At 38.3% G+C, this 19,508-nt stretch overlaps 1 protein-coding gene across 1 annotated transcript; it reads right to left on the reverse strand.

Moving 5' to 3' along the window:
• On the reverse strand, positions 1-19,122 carry CHMP5 (charged multivesicular body protein 5). The gene is made up of 8 exons (XM_081933449.1): positions 18,915-19,122; positions 16,994-17,098; positions 11,709-11,755; positions 4,313-4,406; positions 4,157-4,228; positions 3,207-3,315; positions 2,585-2,697; positions 1-1,938 (listed from the first exon to the last, which is right to left on the reverse strand). Exons 1-8 carry the CDS (start codon positions 18,981-18,983, stop codon positions 1,888-1,890), a joined length of 660 nt encoding a protein of 219 aa, XP_081789575.1. The 5' UTR covers positions 18,984-19,122; the 3' UTR covers positions 1-1,887.
• Positions 19,123-19,508: the final 386 nt, after the last annotated feature.

Below are 19,508 nucleotides of genomic sequence, written 5' to 3' on the forward strand. Positions count from 1 at the left end.
TAAATTAGAATCAGTATCTTTATTGTACTCAATGACTAATCAAGCAAGTTGAAATATTACTAAATGCAGAATAATTTCCAAGAGGTCAAGCAGAAATTATTACTACATACTTGTAACACAAAGAAAATGGATCAGAATGTAAGTCCAACTCGCCACCCCATGAGTGAATAGCACTGCCTTGTGTGTCTCACAGTATAATATTTCTTTTAGTTCTTTTATCTATCTATCTGCCATATTCTGTTCTAAATCTAGACAGAAAAGGATGAAGACAAATGATGTTACAGTCACTCAAACTGCAGTCCCCAGCTTGGTTAAATTCAGAACATTGGACCCTGGCTAATAGTTGATAGCACCATCTTCTTTAGGTCAGCAGGAGATTCTGTTTTGAAGAATCTGTAGGACAAAATACTTAGAGGCACTTACAAGACAATCAGGATAAGGATCCAATATAAAAACAATGATGTTAATAAATCCAATAATCTTACCTACTACCATCAAGAAATTTGCAAAGAGAAGATTCAGAGACATATTAGAAGACACTGCAGTGGATAACTTTGGTATGGCATCACTCAAAGTAGCAATAAGCCTAGTAAATTCTGGGTCTAGTTTTGACTAGTATTACTAAAAAATGCAGGCAATATCCAGATATCACATAGATCCACTGACGGTGGAGTAATCTATTTGACAGAAAGCTCCCTTTGATGTTTTTTGTGGATGCAACTATGAGAAAATTTATTGTCTTTTTCCTCTTTGAATATTGTATTCCAGATCTTAAGATGATAAATTTGCCTCTAGTCCAGTACCATAGTTCCTTAATCCATTTGTGCTCACATTTCATCACTCAAATTCTCATAACTAATCCACATACAATACAATGCTACAGGCTCGAGCATGAGAAGAGAACCCTAGAAGTACATTACTGATTGACTAGGAAATGGTTATTCAATGTTTCAACCAGGCCAGTGATAATAAAAATGTTGACCAGATTTGAGAAAACCACCTCCAGTGTGCTAAGACCATTAATCTTCAGATGGTGAGTTGACTTAAATTTGATCTCTGGCCACTGCTCTTGTGCAGAGAGGCATGCTGCAACAATCTGAACTTCACTAAGTAGAATTGCATCCATGGCAATTTTAAGATCCTAGGTTTACATCAACCACTGTTTTTGGAAATTTGGATGTTCAACTATGGTAATCTTAGGTAAAACTTTCTATTACAACCCAAAACATTTTGTTTCAAGTTTATACCACAGCATAAGCACAAAGTTGGTTAAAATCTAGAACTACTTACTGTCATCTCCTGTCTTCTCAAAGTGACTCTCCTATCAAATAAGCTACTAATCAGGGTTATGTTCTTCAATGCAAACCATATTTATAAATAATTTATGTTGAAAAAAATATAGGCTTATGATACATACCAGCTAGAAACACTTCTGATGAATTTTTTAACATGTTGGAATTTATAATAACTGAGTCAAACACCTTTAAAAAATATCACACAATTAAATCAAGTTGCTCTTTGTAATAATCAGTGTATGTCCAAATGGATTATACAGTGCAATCACCTACAATTAAATGGGGTAGCAAATTCAAAAACAGAAGCACAATATAACAAATAAGCTATAAATATTTTTATGTACTACTTTTACACAAACAACAAAACCAAATTTTAGAACTCTGAATATATGATACAGAAAGAAAAGTAATGTTAATTTCTTGGCATTAATTAAAAAATTCTATAGTGCTGTATTTTCTAAAAACATTATCATTCATTCTTTATTTCATAACATAGTGTTATTTACTTGATATTGCAAAAGTATAGATTCAACCCCCACATTGTTTTTGCTCAGAAATGTATATGAAAAAACATTCCTTTTGAACTTCATAATTATGTTGCAGGAATCTGTGGGAGTCCAAATTCATCCACCAGTACCCCATCCTGTGAGATTGAAAATACATTATTTATTATTAACTGTTGCTTTGTCCATAAACTATGAAAACACATTTTAAATTCTGAATAATCTGCCCCAGCAAACAGGAAAATATTATGTCCACATATGTTAAGTACTGATCTTATAAAATTAAATATTTAACTGTGATATTGCTGTGTGTTGCTTACTCACTATTTTATATTTTATATATATTTAGTGTACATATTATGCTTTGCTTTGTTCTTTATTAGATGTAATACCTTATACTATGTCATACATGAATTCATTTGTTATATTTAAAATCATGATTTATAGGTTAGAATTATGTGAACTTCATTTCGTCACTTTGCCTTAGTCAACATACTATGGTTATACCAATTGTTGTATTTAATATAAATTTAAGAAAACAACCCTATTAAAGTGTTAGTAACCCCTTAAACTACTATGCATAACTTCTCAAATTATCACAGCAATAAAAGATCAACAATAAAATGAAAATAAAAGCAAATACTTTCAATATGCCTATTGTTTGTTGCTTAAAAGATTGGCAATTAAAAAAAAACACCTAACTTTTGATGAATATTACTCTCTAAATGTCTATTGATTTCTATGTGCTATGTGATAGTGGGAGTGAGGAGGTGAAGGGTGACTCACTTTGTTTTTCACTTCAGTTGGCATGCCCTCTGGAATTGATGGAACACTTGCAGCATCATCAAGATAGGAGCTGTCTTCATCAGCTAGAAGTTCATCACCCAGTGCTTCTAATTCTAAAATTATGATGAGGACAGAAAATGTCTAATCAAATGACTGACATTTGGAGTGAAGTTGTTATATCTGACTTAAATTCAATAGTACCGCAATTAAAAACACTAAAATCTCTGGAAAAGATTAAAAGCCATTTATATATGGCTTTTACAAAAGTACTTCCTTTTTACAGACAAGCATTTTAATGAAGCAATATACTATTCTGTAGCCTGATTACCTAGCTTCAAGATGCAGCAGAAGATCCACAAAGAATGCAATATACAATAATACTTGTTTGGTTTTTTCATTTCTTTTTATTTGTTTGCTGGCAAATGGCTATAATAAATTGAAACTGAAGGGAATACAGAAATTTTTATATTCACTACATTATTGACTCCCACATAAAATATGTTTACACTTTCTGCTGTTTGCTTATAAAGACAATACAGTACAAATAGTAATTAAATTACCTATATACTGAACTCACCAAATCGTGGCTATACAACCACACCAATATTTACTGGTAACTCACCTGCCTCCAAGTCATCTTCATCTATCTCTGGGGTTCCATAACTACGACCCAATGCTTCTTGAATTTCACCAGCATCTTCCATCATATCTTCCAACTGGTCTTGCAGGTCCTGGATTATAAAATGTACATTTATCACAGTAGGAGGGACCTGTGGCTGCTCTGTCTTTCACCATGACAGAAATAACTTATTTGCCTGAAATTAACAAAGCCTTCCTCTATTCTCTTTTAGTTCATGTAATTGGTGAATATTCCATATTTTTAATGACATAAGAAACATTTCTGTTCAGGGGTGGGATCCTACCAGTTTAACAATTGGTTCGCTGAGTGCGCGCTTTGCCTGAACCGATCCAAACCGGTAAAATCCCACCCCTGCTTCTGTTGGATTTGAGCTATACTATACCATGAGTTGTTTAACCATTGTTTACTGAATATGAGAACCAATCGATAGACTAGACTTTTTGAAATCAGTGAAAGTAAACTACAATTTCTACTAATTTAATACTTTAAGTCTAGATTCATCTGTTCTCATTCTTTTCATGTTTTAAAAATATAGCACACTGAAAATGTTGTTTAACTGAAACTGGCAACTCATGAAAATTATTCACTCTCATCTCAACTTACTTGAGAGGGTTGTTGTGGAAAAACTAGGGGATGGAGTGCTATGCATAGCACCTTGAAGTGCTAACGATAAGATGGAATATAAATAGAATAAAGACAATTTAACATAATTGCCACATCCACTATCCAGATTTTTTTTATTTTTCTTGTAGACACTTGTTAAGTATGTGACAGCTGTTTGAATTCTAGAGTTCCAGAGCATTTTAGCTTCTTTATTTTCTACTGCTTTCTTTATTTTATGGACCTGCTTGTTTTTGCTTGCAGGCATTATTATTATTCCAGGCCAGAAAAGAGGACTATAGGGTTTTTAAAAAAGCAACATTAAAACTCACATCAATTTGATCAATTTTTACTTCCTTGTAAGCTTTTTTCATTTCCTTCACTCCTAGCTTCATAGCATCAACCTAGAAAAGTTATCAGATAAAATAATTAGACTCATTATTACTTATTGAATAAATAAATACAAATGTAATGAAAGGCAGTTTTACCGTTGTTTTTGTATCTTTTAGGGACTGGATTGTATAGTTGGCTTGCTCCATATTGAAGGATTGCTGGGCAAGATTATCCCGTTGGTTTTCGTACCTATGTTAATAATATATACGCTTAAAAGCATGGTACAATTGCAGTATTAGTTATCTTTCAAAATACTACAAATCAAACAGTGTAAATTTAAGTCCCAGTCCCCAAATTTAGAACTTGAAACAAAAATGAGCATGTCAGTTCCTATAATAAATCAAATCAAATCTTTATTATGGTCAAAGAGCAGCATAAATTCTTGTAGTAATTGTAACTGCTGTATGATTCAAAAACAAAATATCCTGATTACTACACGTGTTTTCTTGCGAATAATATATTACTAATATATTAATAATATATTACACCTATTCCAAGCAGCTGGCCTGGCTTAACTTTGATTTAACCATATCGCTCCTGACGGGTTTTTATTGGGTATTTTAATTATATTTAATTATCTAGGGGTTTTTAAATACTGTATTTTAATTGTTTTATTTGTCAGCCGACCTCCTCCTTGTGTATGTCTCGGTATATGTCTCTGTTATATGTTTGTTTTGTCCACATATTTATTTCATATGTTTCGTTGTACGCCGCCCCGAGTCCTTCGGGAGAGGGTGCGGCTAAGAAATAAATATTTATTATTATTATTATTATTATTATTACTGTTTTGCCAGTGCCATCTTTGAGGATTTTCTTTATTTGCCAGTTCAATCTATAATCTAAAGTTCTCTAGTAGATTTACTTTTAAGTATCAACCAGGTGCAACCTAGCTTTTTGGGATCTGTGATAGTTAGCAAGGTGCTGCCAAATTTTAATTCTGCATCTATTTAATCTGAAGATTAAGTAAAAGTTAGCTTTCAATTTAAACAGATACTATTGAGTTACAAAGTTACTAGTTTTCAAAATACGGAAATAAAAATAAAAATGAAAATAATGGGGGGAAAGGGGGAGGAAAAGATAAAGAGGAAAAAGTGTACAATAAAAGAGAAAAGAAAAAGAAAAAAATATTGACTTCTGATTCTTTTGAATAAGGTAGAATAAGGTAATAACATACAACCTCATTATTCTATTTTTACATAATAATATATACTAGCCATTTCTATAATAACAAACTCATCATGATAACCCAAAATCAATGTTTCATTTTTTCCACTTCAAGGAATGTCCAGAAGCAGTTTCTCAACAGAATCCAAATTAACTGTGTTTTTTCTTTAATCAAAGTGGTCAATTTAACCATTTCTGCTAATTCGTATCAATTTTTGCACCATTCATTCATTGTGGGACAAAGTGTCCTATTTTTGTGCATAGAGTGTTCTTGCTGCTGTCAATATTTATCATATCAAAGTTCCATTTTTTTAAAGTTCTCTGTTCCTTAAGCTAAAAAAAAATCTCTGGTTTTATCTTTATATTCACTTTAGGAAATATCTGTATTAAGATTTAAATCTTGCTCCAATATTTCTTTCCTTTATCACTAGACTACTATAAATGGTAAAATGTTCCTTGTTTACATTTGCATTTTAACATGTTTGAAATACCTTTATACATTTTTGACAATTTCTTTGGTGTTCGATACTAAGAGTTCCAAAATTCTTTGGCCATTGTATCATACAATGTTTCACATATTTATTATCCAAGTTCAATTTCAATAACATTTTATAAACCTTAGCAATATTTACCACACAGAATTTCTTTTTTTTTTCAAAGTTAAGTCCCTAAGATTTTTTATCTAATCCTTTTTTCAATTGTAACTATTAAAAAAATAGTACCTACATCCTTCTAATTCTAACTCCTCTTTAGATTTGAAGAAAGGGTAACCATAATTAAAAATATTATTTGACCATAAGTCCATCAGTCTGGCCTTGCCACCATTTTTTTTTCTAAAAAAAGTTTTCTGGGCTGACATCTAAAGAGGCATCTTTGTAGAGAACCTTACGTTATATTTATTCCAAACCGGCAAGTCTAATAAAATAGTTGTTGAAAACAACATTTACTTAACCTTATCATACCATAAATAGGTGTGCCATCCAAATCTTAATTCATGACCCTCCACCTTGAATAACCTCTTGTTTTGGAGAGTTACTTACTTTTTAAGCCAGACTAAACAACAGGCATCAAAATACAATTTCAAATCTAGTAAACCCAAACCTCCTCTTTCCTTAGCATCCTGCAATAATTTATATCTTTATTTTCCCCCCTTGTCATATAAACTTGAGATTTACATCTTCCATTGTTTAAATGGAATATCACTTATAAGTATTGGTGAAGCCTGAAACAGAAAAAGCATCTTTAGTAAAACATTCATTTTAATTACAGAGATTCTATCCAATAATTATAGTAGCAATTTATCTACATTAATAAGGTCCTTTTTGATATCATTCCAAAGAGGCACTTTACAATTTATATTTGTCAATGTAACCCAGGTATTTCACCTTTTTCTCCACCAACTTTTTGTCAATTTCATAGTCCTGGGAGATCATATTCTTAGAAAGCATTGTTTTCTGTTTATTTATATTAAATCCTACTAAAGCGCCAAACTCATTTAGTTCTATGACCATCAAATGTTCTATGATGGTTTTTGAGTTTTTTTTAAATATAGCTAAATAAGCAACAATGGGGTTGCTTAACCAATCAACGGGAACGTGGTGGCTCAGTGGCTAAGACTCTAAGTTTGTTGATTACAAAGGTCGGCAATTCAGCAGTTCGAATCTCTAGCTCCGTGTAACGGAGTGAGATCCCATTACTTGTCCCAGTTTCTGCCAACCTAGCAGTTTGAAAGAATGTAAAAATGTAAGTAGAAAAATAGGAACCACTTTTGGTGGGAAGGTAACAGCGTTCCGTGCGCCTTCGGCATTTAGTCATGCAGGCCACATGACCACGGAGATGTCTTCGGACAGCTCTGGCTCTTCAGATTTGAAACAGAGATGAGCACCACTCCCTAGAGTCGGGAACAACTAGAACATATATGCGAGGGGAACCTTTACCTTTTTTAACCAGCAAATTCTCTAATATCCTTATTCAAAATTTCAGGACCAATATATACAACAGGAAATAAAAGGCATCCATATCTTGTATGCTTTTCGATTTTACATGATTTAGTTAAATTTCCATTAATAATGATCTTTACTTGCTGTGGTATAAATCACATTGATACCTTGGATAAATTTCTCTCCAAGTTCCTATCTTCCAGAACTTATAACATGAAAACTAAAATTGTTGAAGGCCTTCGCGTCACCCAAAAATATTAAAGCTACCTGTTTCTTACTATGATATTGTAGATATTCAATAATATTCAAAACATTGTCTCTTAACTATCTTTTTGACAAAAAGCCAGATCTTTATGAATATATGACTGTAAAATCTTCAATCTTTCTACCAAAATTGCATCTCATTGTTGGCGTCTTTTTTAATGGCTGAAGGAGTTGGTCATCAAAAATGATAATATTGATTTGTGAGACGATCTGGACCTTGAGCTTTACATGCTTTCATTTTTAATAGTTTTTGATATTTCAAAGGTCGTTACTGGATTAGTCCCGGGGTGCTCTGTGGACTTTACAAAGATGTTGCATCTTAGCCAGTGAAATAAAAATCAACCTGGCTGAATTCCATGAGCAAACCGCACTCTGGCGAAATGAAGCATCCAAAAGGGGGAAAGGGAGGTGCTTCCCCCAAGCTGGCCAAACCCTGTTGGGGCTCCATTGTGTGCTTCTGCTGCAATAAAGAGGGACACCAAGTAGTAGAGTGCCATTGCAAACCGGTCCCAAGGCCTGCCGAAGGGAGACAAAAGGTCTGTCCAAGCTGAAAGAGATGAGCTAAAAAGGAATGGAGATTGAAGAGTTCACTCTACCTAGCAGTCTGGGGGAGAGAACTCCAACCTGAAAGCCTCCAGCCATTTACAAGAGCGAGGGATAAGATGATCTGATGGTAAGTGGCACCATTATTTCCACGACCACTTGAATAGAACTAATGGTGGCTTCCTCAGGGTGCAAGAGACTCCTGACTGCCCTGCTAGATCCTGGGTGTATCAGATGCCTGATTAGCCCTGGTGTTGTGGGAAAACTGGGCATTCGGTTCAGGGAACTGAAAAATCCAAAATGTTCTCCCATCTGAATGAAACAATGGCAGAGGGGGGGGGGGGATCTTACCAGTGGTGGGATTCAGACACTTCGCACTGGTTCAACCAGTGCGAAGTTAACTTTTTTGTGCAGTTCAATAAACGAGCTAATCCCACCAATGGCTGGTCCCGCCCATCGGCTCCCAGTCACTTCTCGCCTGACCTGAGAAGGTAAGAGTGTCAGCAGGAGAAAGAGACTCACTCTGGGTGGGGCTGGAAATCTCCGCTGTACTGGTGCAATTAGTAGCACAGTCCTTGCCAGTCAGAGTGAGGTAATGGTGTTGTTTTAGCAATATGAGGCGGCACAGACGGGCTGAGGCGGCAGTAGCAATGGCCGGAGCCTTAGTGCCCCAAACCTACCTTTGTGCAGCAACAGCATTCTGCCTTCATTGCGCTCAAGGCTGCTCTCGCCTTTCACTGCTTCAGGCTTGGAGCTGTAAGCTACGTCTGGGAAACACTGTGGCAGAGAAAAGCAGCCGGGTCTGATTTTCCAGCATCTCATCTCTTGCTGGGTCTCACTGCCTGACAGTCAAATTTTTAAGAAGATTTTTGCAGCAGGAAAGAGTGGGTGGCTACTTCCAGCCTTTGTTGGTGCAGATTGGCATGGCTTGGTTGCTTGAGGAGATATGCAACCTGCTATCCATCCCTAGACAATGGCCTGCCGTGTTTGCTGCCATGGCTGCCTCATAGCCTGTCTGCTGACCTGACTGCCCCCGCCTCATAGCCTGCCTGCTGACACGCAACCGGCTATCCATCTTGAGACAATGGCCTGCTGTGTTTGCTGCCATGGCTGCCTCATGGCCTGCCCACTGACCCAACCCATGCTACCATCGCTGTTGCCACCTCATGGCTGAAGTGGCCTACCCGCTGCACTCGTAGCGCCTTGCACAGTACAGTGAAATTTAGTGAGCTTCACAATGGGGGAGATGGGGTCCCCACCTCCTCCTGGAGTCCATTACAATGCAGAGCCACAATGCCCCATTCGCCCCTGACAACAGCAGTGGTGTCAACCATGGCCGGGTCATTGGGCAGGCCATGAGGTGGCAGCAGTGAACATGGCAGGCCAGTGTCTCAAGGTGGAGAGCAGGTCACGGGTCTCTCCAAATGACCAAGGCATGCCCAGCTGCACCAACAAAAGCCAGAAGTAACCACCCATCATTTCTTGCTGCAAAAATCTTTTTTTAAAAACTGATTGTCGGGCAGCAAGACCCAGCAAAAGATGAGGTACCAGAGAATCAGATCTGGCCACTGAGATGGTCAGCCAGTTCCAGGCCATGATGCAGTCCCACTAGAACAAGGCCCTCTGGCTCTTAGCCACCAGCAGCACTTCCCTCCAGCCTTCGCCCAAAGCCCCACACCAGGCGGCTGAAGCAACTGTAAGTTAGAATTTCTCTCCCACTCCAACCCACACAAAAAGACCCTGAAGCGGTAGACTCTCTGCAGCAACGCAAACATTCATTGCACATCCGGCTCAAGGGCTGTAGTTTGAGGACCCCTGATTTAGTGTAATATAAAAAATGCAATTTTTTTTCTGGGGACCACCAAAATTTTATCACAAACCATCAGTGGTCAATGGACCACCAGTTGTTGACCACTTGTTTAGAGGAGCCATAAAAACCTGGTCCTTCATCTAGGTCTTTGGTAGGAAGAACGGGAATTATCACTTCATTATGCTTGCTATCCTTTTTTTCTTTACTTTTATCTTGACACATTATCCTGATATAGGGGAATGACGAGACCAGTGGAAATTGTTTTTGAGAGAGCAAAATCAGAAGAATCATGCTTCCTATTCGGTCTCTCTGGCACTAAATCATCAATCAAGGATGACTTTGGCCTAAACCAGTCTTGAAGCAGAAAAGTAAACAGATTTCTATAGAGTGGGGAAAAAAAGCAAGAGTAAAATTTAAATTTTTGCAAGATTGAAAAATGGATGAATTTGCACTTCCTAACCTTAAATTATGTTACTGTGCTGCTGTCTTATCATGTACAATAGAATGGATAAAATCCCCAAATAGTAACATAATAGTCATGACTTCAAAGGTATTTATAATATTAAAAAAAAGAAAACTGTATGGCAAGCTGGATGTAAAAACTTCAAATAATAAATAAATTAAATAATCATAATATATCAATAGGATGAGGTATGGAAAACATTAACACAATTTACTTCAAGTTACAATTTAAGAGAAAATTGGTATAAAATGTATTAAGTGATGATATATAACTCTGTCAATAAATACCAAAAGAAACAAATCATATAATAATATATGCTGTAAATGTCAGGAACGTGTTGTCATGTGTTGGTTATAAAGAAAAATCCCACAAAAGCATTGAAAAGAAATACATAAAAATATTCAAAACCTAATAGCGTTAAATTCCAGAAAATAAATGAAAAATATCATAATTTCTTAAGAGACATTCTAACAGCTGTAAGGACGAATTTGGCATGAAAGTGGAGAAGAGGAACTTTGCCAAGGAATATTACACTATAGGGCATAGTTAGACATTTGGCTTTTAAGATGATAAAATAGCTTTCATAAGAAAGAAATCACAAGACTTCTGTTTTCTAGGCCAGCACCTTTACCAGTACACCAAATAGCTACTAAATCTCACATGAATGCCTCCAGACAGATTATCAGACTAAATATTCATGCCTTGTTACTATTGTGCATTCTGCAAGGATGCATGTTTTATAACTCACAATTTGATGACGTACCTAGACAATTCTGGCTTACTTTATGTATAGCTAGTCCTATGAAACTAATACAATTCAGTTCCTTGAGCCTGCCTATAAAACTTGTCGTGGTTTCAGTGATGTAGTTACAATTTTATGTTTGTGTTTATTTCATTTATTTACTGTTAAGCTGCAAAAAGAATTCTTTTCATTGAATGTAATAAAGAATCAAGAATCTGTTAGCACCTTTTCCTACAAACAATAAAAAGTGCTACTAGGTTCTTGATTTTTTTTTTTGCTAACATAGGCTCTTCCAATGTAATAAAGACTATACTGTCCTATTCCTTCCAATTTATTCTAGAAAATAAGTTCCTTCTCTTTCCATCCTAAGAATTTCTCTGCCATAAAACAATGAAATGGACTGCAATCGGGAAATTAGGTTAGAAGCACCTAAATGCAATATTCAATGCAAAATGAACGACAAGACCCATCTTATTCCCAAGCACAGTTCAAAAGAATGGCTGGATAGCAGCCTATTTAAAAATATAACTTTAGATTGATGATGTTTAGAGAGTAAGACACTTACATTCGCTTCTGTTTTAACACTCTCAGGGCTTTCTGCTTTACCATATTCTAAAATATATATAAAAAAGCAGATGTTAAATTCAATAAGGATTAATATCTGAATAGAAAGTTAATTAAACATATAATTAATTGTACTTTAAAATTTATATACAAGTTTTTGCTATAATGCCTAGAATCAATAAATACCAATAAGATATTCTTTGATAAGATTAGCAATAATCAACCAATTAAGCATATGTTTAAAAAATTTCAAAATTGCTTAATTAGTTTTTCTTAAAAGAATTCAAATCACATCATTTTCTTTGCTGTTACCTCTTTATCTTGATAACGACACTAGATGAAATGTATTTATTATTTCATATGGTGTAACAGAATACAGCATTAAGTACATAAAAATTAACAAAAATGGCATATAAAATGTGAATCAAAATATAAAATATCAGTACAGTGAATTTTAAAAAAGTACAATGCAAATGAAGAACAAAATTATGAAAAAAAATAACATTATACATAATGGCTAAGCCTATAGCCGGATATATAAATCATACAGCCATTGGACAACAGTGCCCTGGAGATAATGTAGTTTTGCAGACATACAGCAAAGTTTCTGAGGGGCATATTGTTGCATTATGATATAAAGTTTGCAGGACGTTCACATAGTCACAGTTAGTGTTATTAAAAAGTCCCCATTTTATTTCCAAAGTTGGCATTTGCATTGTAGGTTCAGATCTGGTTGAGTATCATCCAGTTTTCTTTGGAGGATCAAAGCTAGAGAGGCATTGCACTGGATCAGACACTAAATTAAACAGCTCTGAGTTAATAGTTGTGCATTCCTGGCGCTATGCTGTCTTAGTATCTAAGTTTTTTTCTGATTAATTGCTGTCCAGATTTTCTACTGTTGGTTCTGAGATTTGAGTCTGACTATTTGATCATGATAGACCTCATATATAGGTAATAATTGGTTTGCTTTGCACTTCTTCCACTTTATTTTTAAGGCTGATTGTCTTCTAAAATGTGGAGTTGATATATTAGATCAGTGGCCCCCAAGCTTTTGGCCACCAGGGACCGGTTCCATGGAGAAGGGTTTTTCCGTGGACTGGAGGGGTGTGTGGTTTTGCATGTTGCCTGCATTCCGTGGATGGGCTTCGCTTGTTTGTGGAGACTGGTTTCACACTGTATCATAGGCTGATGGAACACAGCACCATATTTTTTTTCTCCACTGAAATGCATTTTCTATATGGGATATTAATGATGATATCCGATACCTTTTTAGCTAAATCCAGCCTATCTATAGGTATATATGTTCCTCGGTGAGGGGTTTAATTCTGTTTAAGATAAATCTTTCCAGTAAATTATAAGATGCTTAAGAGCACTATAGGTCTAAAATCTTCCACAATTTTCTCCTCTTTACCAGGTTTCAGGATGGCCACAATTTGGGTTTTTTTGAGTATTTTTGTAAGTCTCCCTGTTCGTTGGATATTGTTATAAAACTGGGTGAGTGGGTGATGGATTCAGAGATCAGTCATAACAGGGTTCATCCAAAATGTCTGTCTGCCTTCACAGAGTTTATTCTTTTATACAGTTTTTACAAGCAAAGCAAAGAGCATATAGCAACAGCATAATAATTGGGGCATTCTCCTTGTCAATCTTTTAAGAACATCCCAGCCAGGGTAGAGCCTCACATATCTAGATGGTTCCCAGTACTGCCTGGTGCTGTTAATTAGGTGAGCTCATAGGCATCTGAGGTAAACAGCTACTAAGGTCATGGCAGTATGCTGTGCATTCCTCTACGTAACCTTTCCTCTATCCCTACAAGTTGGAGTATATTATATAGCCCACAATGCTTCAGAAACTCAGGATATACTCCATCTAGCTCAGTCATTTATCCTGATTTTATTGTTAGTGTTTTATTGTTAGTACTTTAGCAATTTCTAATGTAGAAAATTCTTCTGAGAATTTGCTTTCTGGTGTTAAATCATTGACTCTGGGCTTTTTTCTCCCTTTTGATTTCACTAGTTCTCTATTTATTCCTTATATTTTTCTTATAAGGATCATTGTCAATATTTCAGATATCTTTCATGAAGCTACCTCCCAGTTTTTTAAGCACAGACCAATTCTTTTTGCTGGCATGTTGAAAACTCATTAGTGCCATAAGAATGTACCACGTCATGATTCTCCACATTTTTTGTAACTCTGTGCATTCTTGGCTCCAGGCTGGGATATATGTTTTTCTATAGCCCCTTGAGATATGCTTCTTAACTATGGAAAGTAGCAATCCCACAAACTAATTGTAATTTTCTACCTTAGGGGATCCATTGGATGTTTAATAAATTCAATCAAGGCTTAGGGCTCTATCCTACAAATATTGAGAATCCAACATTTAATAGCACAGATCTGTGCTAACTTCCAAGGGGTATCTGGAGTACCCTTTTGTTACAATGTAATGGTCTATTGTGCATATACCTGGAGAAAAAATGTAAATCAGGCAGTGACGTGCGGTGACGTTTATGACTGGTGAGGCTGGTGACGTCATCAAACCACGTGGTTGCTCCGATCGCAGGGGCGCAGCCCAAACGGAGAAATTTCTTCAGCTCCAGCCTCAATCAGCGCAGCCGCGGTCCCCTTCATCTTGCCTCAGGAAGGAGGGGAATGGGACCACGTGTGCAGGGGAAGGGGATTGCGGCTCTGCTAATCTGAGGCTGTGCGCTGAGGAGCCGCCTGCACACGTGGTCCCATTCCCCTTGCAAGGATCCCGGGCTCGCCCAATGCAAAAAATGCCTGGGTACCGTGTTTCCCCGAAAATACAACCTGTCCTGCGCTCACTGACCTAGCATTATCCCGAAAGCACCAAGTTACAGGAGCCGGGGGTGGGGGGAGCGCTCACGTTGCTTGCCGCCTTCGGTATACCGCTAGGTTGGGGAGTGGCGTTCTGTCCGGCCAGAGGGGAGAGTTGCCGGGAAACTCTCCAGCCGGGAAAAGCGCCATTCACTGACCTGAGCAGCCGCCCCGCAAATCCCCTCTCCAGCCGGGAAAAGCGCCATTCACCAAGCCCTTGCGCAGCTATCCCAGGCGACCGCTGCTGGCTGCTGCTGCCCGCCGCCGCCCCGCTCCGCTCCGTGCATAACTTCCAAACTCCAAAACTTCCAGCATCGGCCACTCTAGGAGTGCTCTCTATGGTGGGCCGGCTGCTGGACAGAGAGTTTTCCGGACAGTCTTCCAGCAGCCGGCCCACCATAGAGAGCACTCCTAGAGCGGGCGATGCTGGAAGTTTTGGAGTTTGGAAGTTATGCACGGAGCGGAGCGGCGGGGCGGCGGGCGGCGGCGGGCAGCAGCAGCCAGCGGCGGTCGCCTGGGAGAGCTGCGCAAGGGCTTGGTGAATGGCGCTTTTCCCGGCTGGAGAGGGGATTTGCCGGGCGGCTGCTCAGGTCAGTGAATGGCGCTTTTCCCGGCTAGAGAGGGGATTTTCCGGGCGGCTGCTCGTGAGCATAGTTACCTCATGGCTACTTCGCCCCTGAGGCTGTGCCCGGCTCTTCGGGAGCCAGTTCACAAGAGAGCAGCCGCCCGGCAACTCTCCCCTCTGGCCGGACAGAACGCCACTCCCCAACCTAGCAGTATATTGAAGGCGGCAAGCAACGTGAGCGCTCCCTCCACCCCCGGCTCCTGTAACTTGGTGCTTTCGGGATAACGCTAGGTCAGTGAGCGCAGGACAGGTTGTATTTTCGGGGAAACACGGTACCTAGGCATTTTTTGCATTGGGCGAGCCTGTGATCCTTGCAAGGGAAATGGGACCACATGTGCAGGAGGCTCCTCAGCACACAGCCTCAGATTAGCAGAGCCGCGATCCCCTTCCCCTGCACACGTGGTCCCATTCCCCTCCTTCCTGAGGCAAGATGAAGGGGACCGCGGCTGCGCTGATTGAGGCTGGAGCTGAGGAGCCTCCTGCACACGTGGTCCCATTCCCCTTGCAAGGATCACAGGCTCGCCCGATGTAAAAAATGGCGAGATCGGCACACTTGGGGCTGCTGCTGAGATGTCCAGGGAGGCTAAACCAAGCCGCGCGCCTCTCCCAGCCACTTTCACGGCTTCCTGGAGTAATTCTTTTTTATTTTCATGACGAGAGTGGTGAGGCTCCGCCTCCCCTGCCTCCCCTGACTGCACGTCACTGAAATCAGGGTTATAGTCCTTACTCTATCTGGCCAAGTGAAACATACCCTTATCCTTTGCATCAAGGACCAAGAAGGGTTTTTCAGTTCCCACTCACTACACTATCATTTTACCATCTTAATTAGTGTCTCTGTGTCCCCATAACATATTTCAGCTATTAAAACTCCCCATAATTGCTGTGGAATACTGCATATTAGACACATGCTATTATTCCATAGCTGTGTGAGTATTTTATACAAATTGACAAATACATTCACTTCAGTATGACATCTCATATCTTGTACTTGGTCTATGTTGTTTTTTGCGTAGTTAGCTTAATAGTTGCAGCCACAGAATATTCTAGAAGATTGCATCTATTTTTAAAATGGATTTCATCCACACAATGAATTTCTTGTAGTAGGACAATATCCACTGAGTAATTAATCATAAGCCTAAGTAAATATTAGCTTTAGCTCTGCTCGTATCTTCCACCTTAAATTGCAAAAATTTTCAGAATAGCTCCTATATCTGTGATGGCAAACGTATGGCACGCGGAACCATATTTACCTTCACGGCAGCCCTCGGCAGCCCTCACCTCCAGCATGCAGGACAGCTGATTTTTGGGCTTCCAGAGGGCTGGGGGAGGCCGTTTTTGCCCTCCAGAGCCTCCAGAGCCTGGGGAGAGCAAAAAAAAGGCCAACGGGCAACCGGAAGTTTGTTTCTGAACTTCTGGTTGGGCTGTTTTTCGCCCTTCTCAGGCTTCAGGAAAGCCTCTGGAGCCTAGAGATGGTGAAAAACAGGCCCAAAGGGTCAACCGAAAGTTCGTTTCCTAACTTGGGGTTGACCCGTTGGACCTGTTTTTTGCCCTCCCCAGGTTCTGGAGGATTTTCTGAAGCCTAGGGAGGGTGAAAATGGCCTCCCGCATGAGGGTTGCTCACACATGCTCGGTGAGGGTCGCTCATGCATGCGCAGTTGGGCGGGTTGCTCGCGCATGCACACACATAGTTTTGGCACACCTTTAGAAAAAGGTTATTCATTTGTTTCTTCTGAACCTTGGTACATTAAAAATTATCCTAAAAAACAGGAGATACAAGTCATCATATGACCATGAATCACTTCACCATAAAACTATTTACATCTTACCTTTGCAGGCCCTTCTCTCATTTTCTTCATTTGATCTTTATATTTCACCAGCTCTGCATCAAGTCTAGAAATTTTCTTATCAATCGAGTCTGCTCTGCTATCCACCTTTAGTCGGGAATAATGAATAAAGGAGCTATTAAGTGGCAGCAAAGACATTAGTCAAAATAAAAAGTAAAAATATTCTACAGTATTTATTCAACTATTAAACATGCAGTCTAGCAAATTGTTACATTTGTTTATCAATAATAACTATTCACAAAAGGAATCATGAAGAAAAAATAAAAAACTAGGAGCTGCTTGATTTTTTTAAACTAACTTGACAGAGCTCTAAGCCTATATAAAGAGAACATACTAAAAATGACTATGTTAAAAGCATTTATTTGTAGACATTAAGATTGTAGGGGATAAAGGGTTTCTATTATTGTCAAAAAAAGAATTGCTATATCACGGTATGCAAATGTGAATAAACTTGTTTGAAATATGTTTGAATATTAGTAGCTCGGGTTGGTAGTTAGGCTGTTGTTTTGAGCTCTGGGCTTGGCAATTTGGCTGCAAATATTTTGTCACCATTTGAGGAGACATCATTAGTGCATTTTGAATTGAATAATTATTAATCTAATTAATTGATTTGATTAGAATTTGAGTTATAAATTAAAGTTTGGCTATTGTTTTGAGCTCCAAGCTTGGCAATTTGGTTGCAAACGTTTTGTCACCATTTGAGGATATTGTCAGTGCATTTTGAATTAAACAATTGAAAAATTTAAAACACACTGATGTTTCCTCAAATGGTGACAAAATGTTTGAAACCAAATTGCCAAGCTTGGAGCTCAAAACAATAGCCAAACTTTAATTTATAACTCAAATTCTAATTAAAACAATTAATCTCCACTTACACTGCTTAAAGAGCCTTAGTTACATATAAGAGAAAAGTAACAATTGGGTCTGACATTTTTATTGTTCCTCTTTGTGCCCCTATCATCACTTCTAAATACTAAAAATGTAGTTGTTGTCTTGAGATTTTCCACCAAAATATATATCCTAAATTATGTTGGCTGGAATCCAAGAACTCATCAAAATATGTTCATGCACAGTATTATTTCTCTTCCTATTCCCCAATTTCCCTAGTTTTGAACTAGCTTGCCAGGTAGAATGAAACTTATTTAGAAAGCACACAAACAGGCAGAACTAACCACATTATTCTTTGGAGGGATAAAGGAAAGGGATAAAAGTGATTAGTAGGCATAATATGGATTCCTTGGTTTTACATAAATTATAACCACATCAAGCAAAATACGTTCTCAGAATCCAGCCAACAATTTATTCAACAAACTATGGTTAAGCAAATCATGGCTCAGCATAAGATATGAATTAAAGTACTGACTACATCAAAACAATTCAAGTCAGAGCCAAGGAGCCATGAGACTGTTTAAAATATCATGGAAACATGAGGACAACAGTGTAATTTTAAAGGTATGAACAAAAGGAACATATACACAATTCAGTGCTCAAACTACATTAAAAACACTTTATTTGACGTGTTAGCGACCAGTAAATATTGCTCCCGAGAAAGCATCTGCTGTTCTGCTACCGTAGCGACTATCCTTCCTAGACGTAGAGCAGTGTTTCTCAACCTTGGTTCCTTTTAGATATATAGACTTCAGCTCCCAGAATTCCTTAACCAGCAAGTCTGGCTGAGGAATTCTGGGTGTTGAAGTCTACACATCTTAAAAGGCCCAAGGTTGAGAAACATTGCCCTAGAATTATCAAAAGCAACATAGCAAATCTGCTAATAGATATCTATACTAAAATGTTCTGAAAAATGGGATTCAGCCTTCAGATCGGGCGTGATGATGATTTTCTTCTCTAGAGAAGCCGGCAGTAACAGAGCTCAGCCAGCACCCTCGCTCTCTGTGGTACCCACCGTGCCAATACAGTCCGTCAAATTCGGAGGTGGCGCCTTGGGCTTCGATTTTCCGAACAAACGATTCATCTCAGCAACTAACCAGAGAAATACAGCCCAAATAGAAAACAAAGAGCGACTTCAAAAGTTTCACAACCCCGTCAGACCCGGAAACTATCCATTGCGCCTGCTCGGTGATCCCACCTTCTGACACAACGACCAATCAGCGGACGAGAAAAACTGCGAGTAATATTTGGCTTAAAGACCGGAAGATGTTGAGAAAGAATGATTATAGGAAAATTAAAGTCTTCCGGGTTCCTTTGGAAAACACCGTTGAGGAGTAGAGCTTGTTAGTAGAGCAAGGGCGTATTTGCTTCGAACAAGGAAAGGATGGAAATAAAATATGGAGTAACGGGGACAAAGTAAAGCATTAGAGATAATTGTTATCTTTATTTTACTTTTGCAAAATAGTAGGCAAAATACTATGATAAATTGGACTAAAGGAAGGCTACAAGATCTGGACTCCAAACAACAACGGATAATGCGAAAAGATATCACTTTGCTTTTATCCAGGGGGCCTTTTGGCTTACTTTATTTTTAACAAATAATATAAAG

The sequence above is a fragment of the Natrix helvetica genome (genome assembly GCF_964273705.1).
Source record: "Natrix helvetica genome assembly, chromosome: Z".
NCBI classification, from domain to species: Eukaryota; Metazoa; Chordata; class Lepidosauria; order Squamata; family Natricidae; genus Natrix; species Natrix helvetica.

Bases quoted from the DNA above. Each gene is read 5' to 3' on its own strand.
- CHMP5 (XM_081933449.1), bottom strand. From the start codon at position 18,983: ATGAATCGTTTGTTCGGAAAATCGAAGCCCAAGGCGCCACCTCCGAAT. The intron at 4,407-11,708 runs GTAAGTGTCTTA...TTATTAACATAG, and splicing joins GTGTTAAAACAGAAGCGAAT to GTACGAAAACCAACGGGATA. The intron at 3,316-4,156 runs GTGAGTTTTAAT...TTTATAATCCAG, and splicing joins TAAAAATTGATCAAATTGAT to GACCTGCAAGACCAGTTGGA.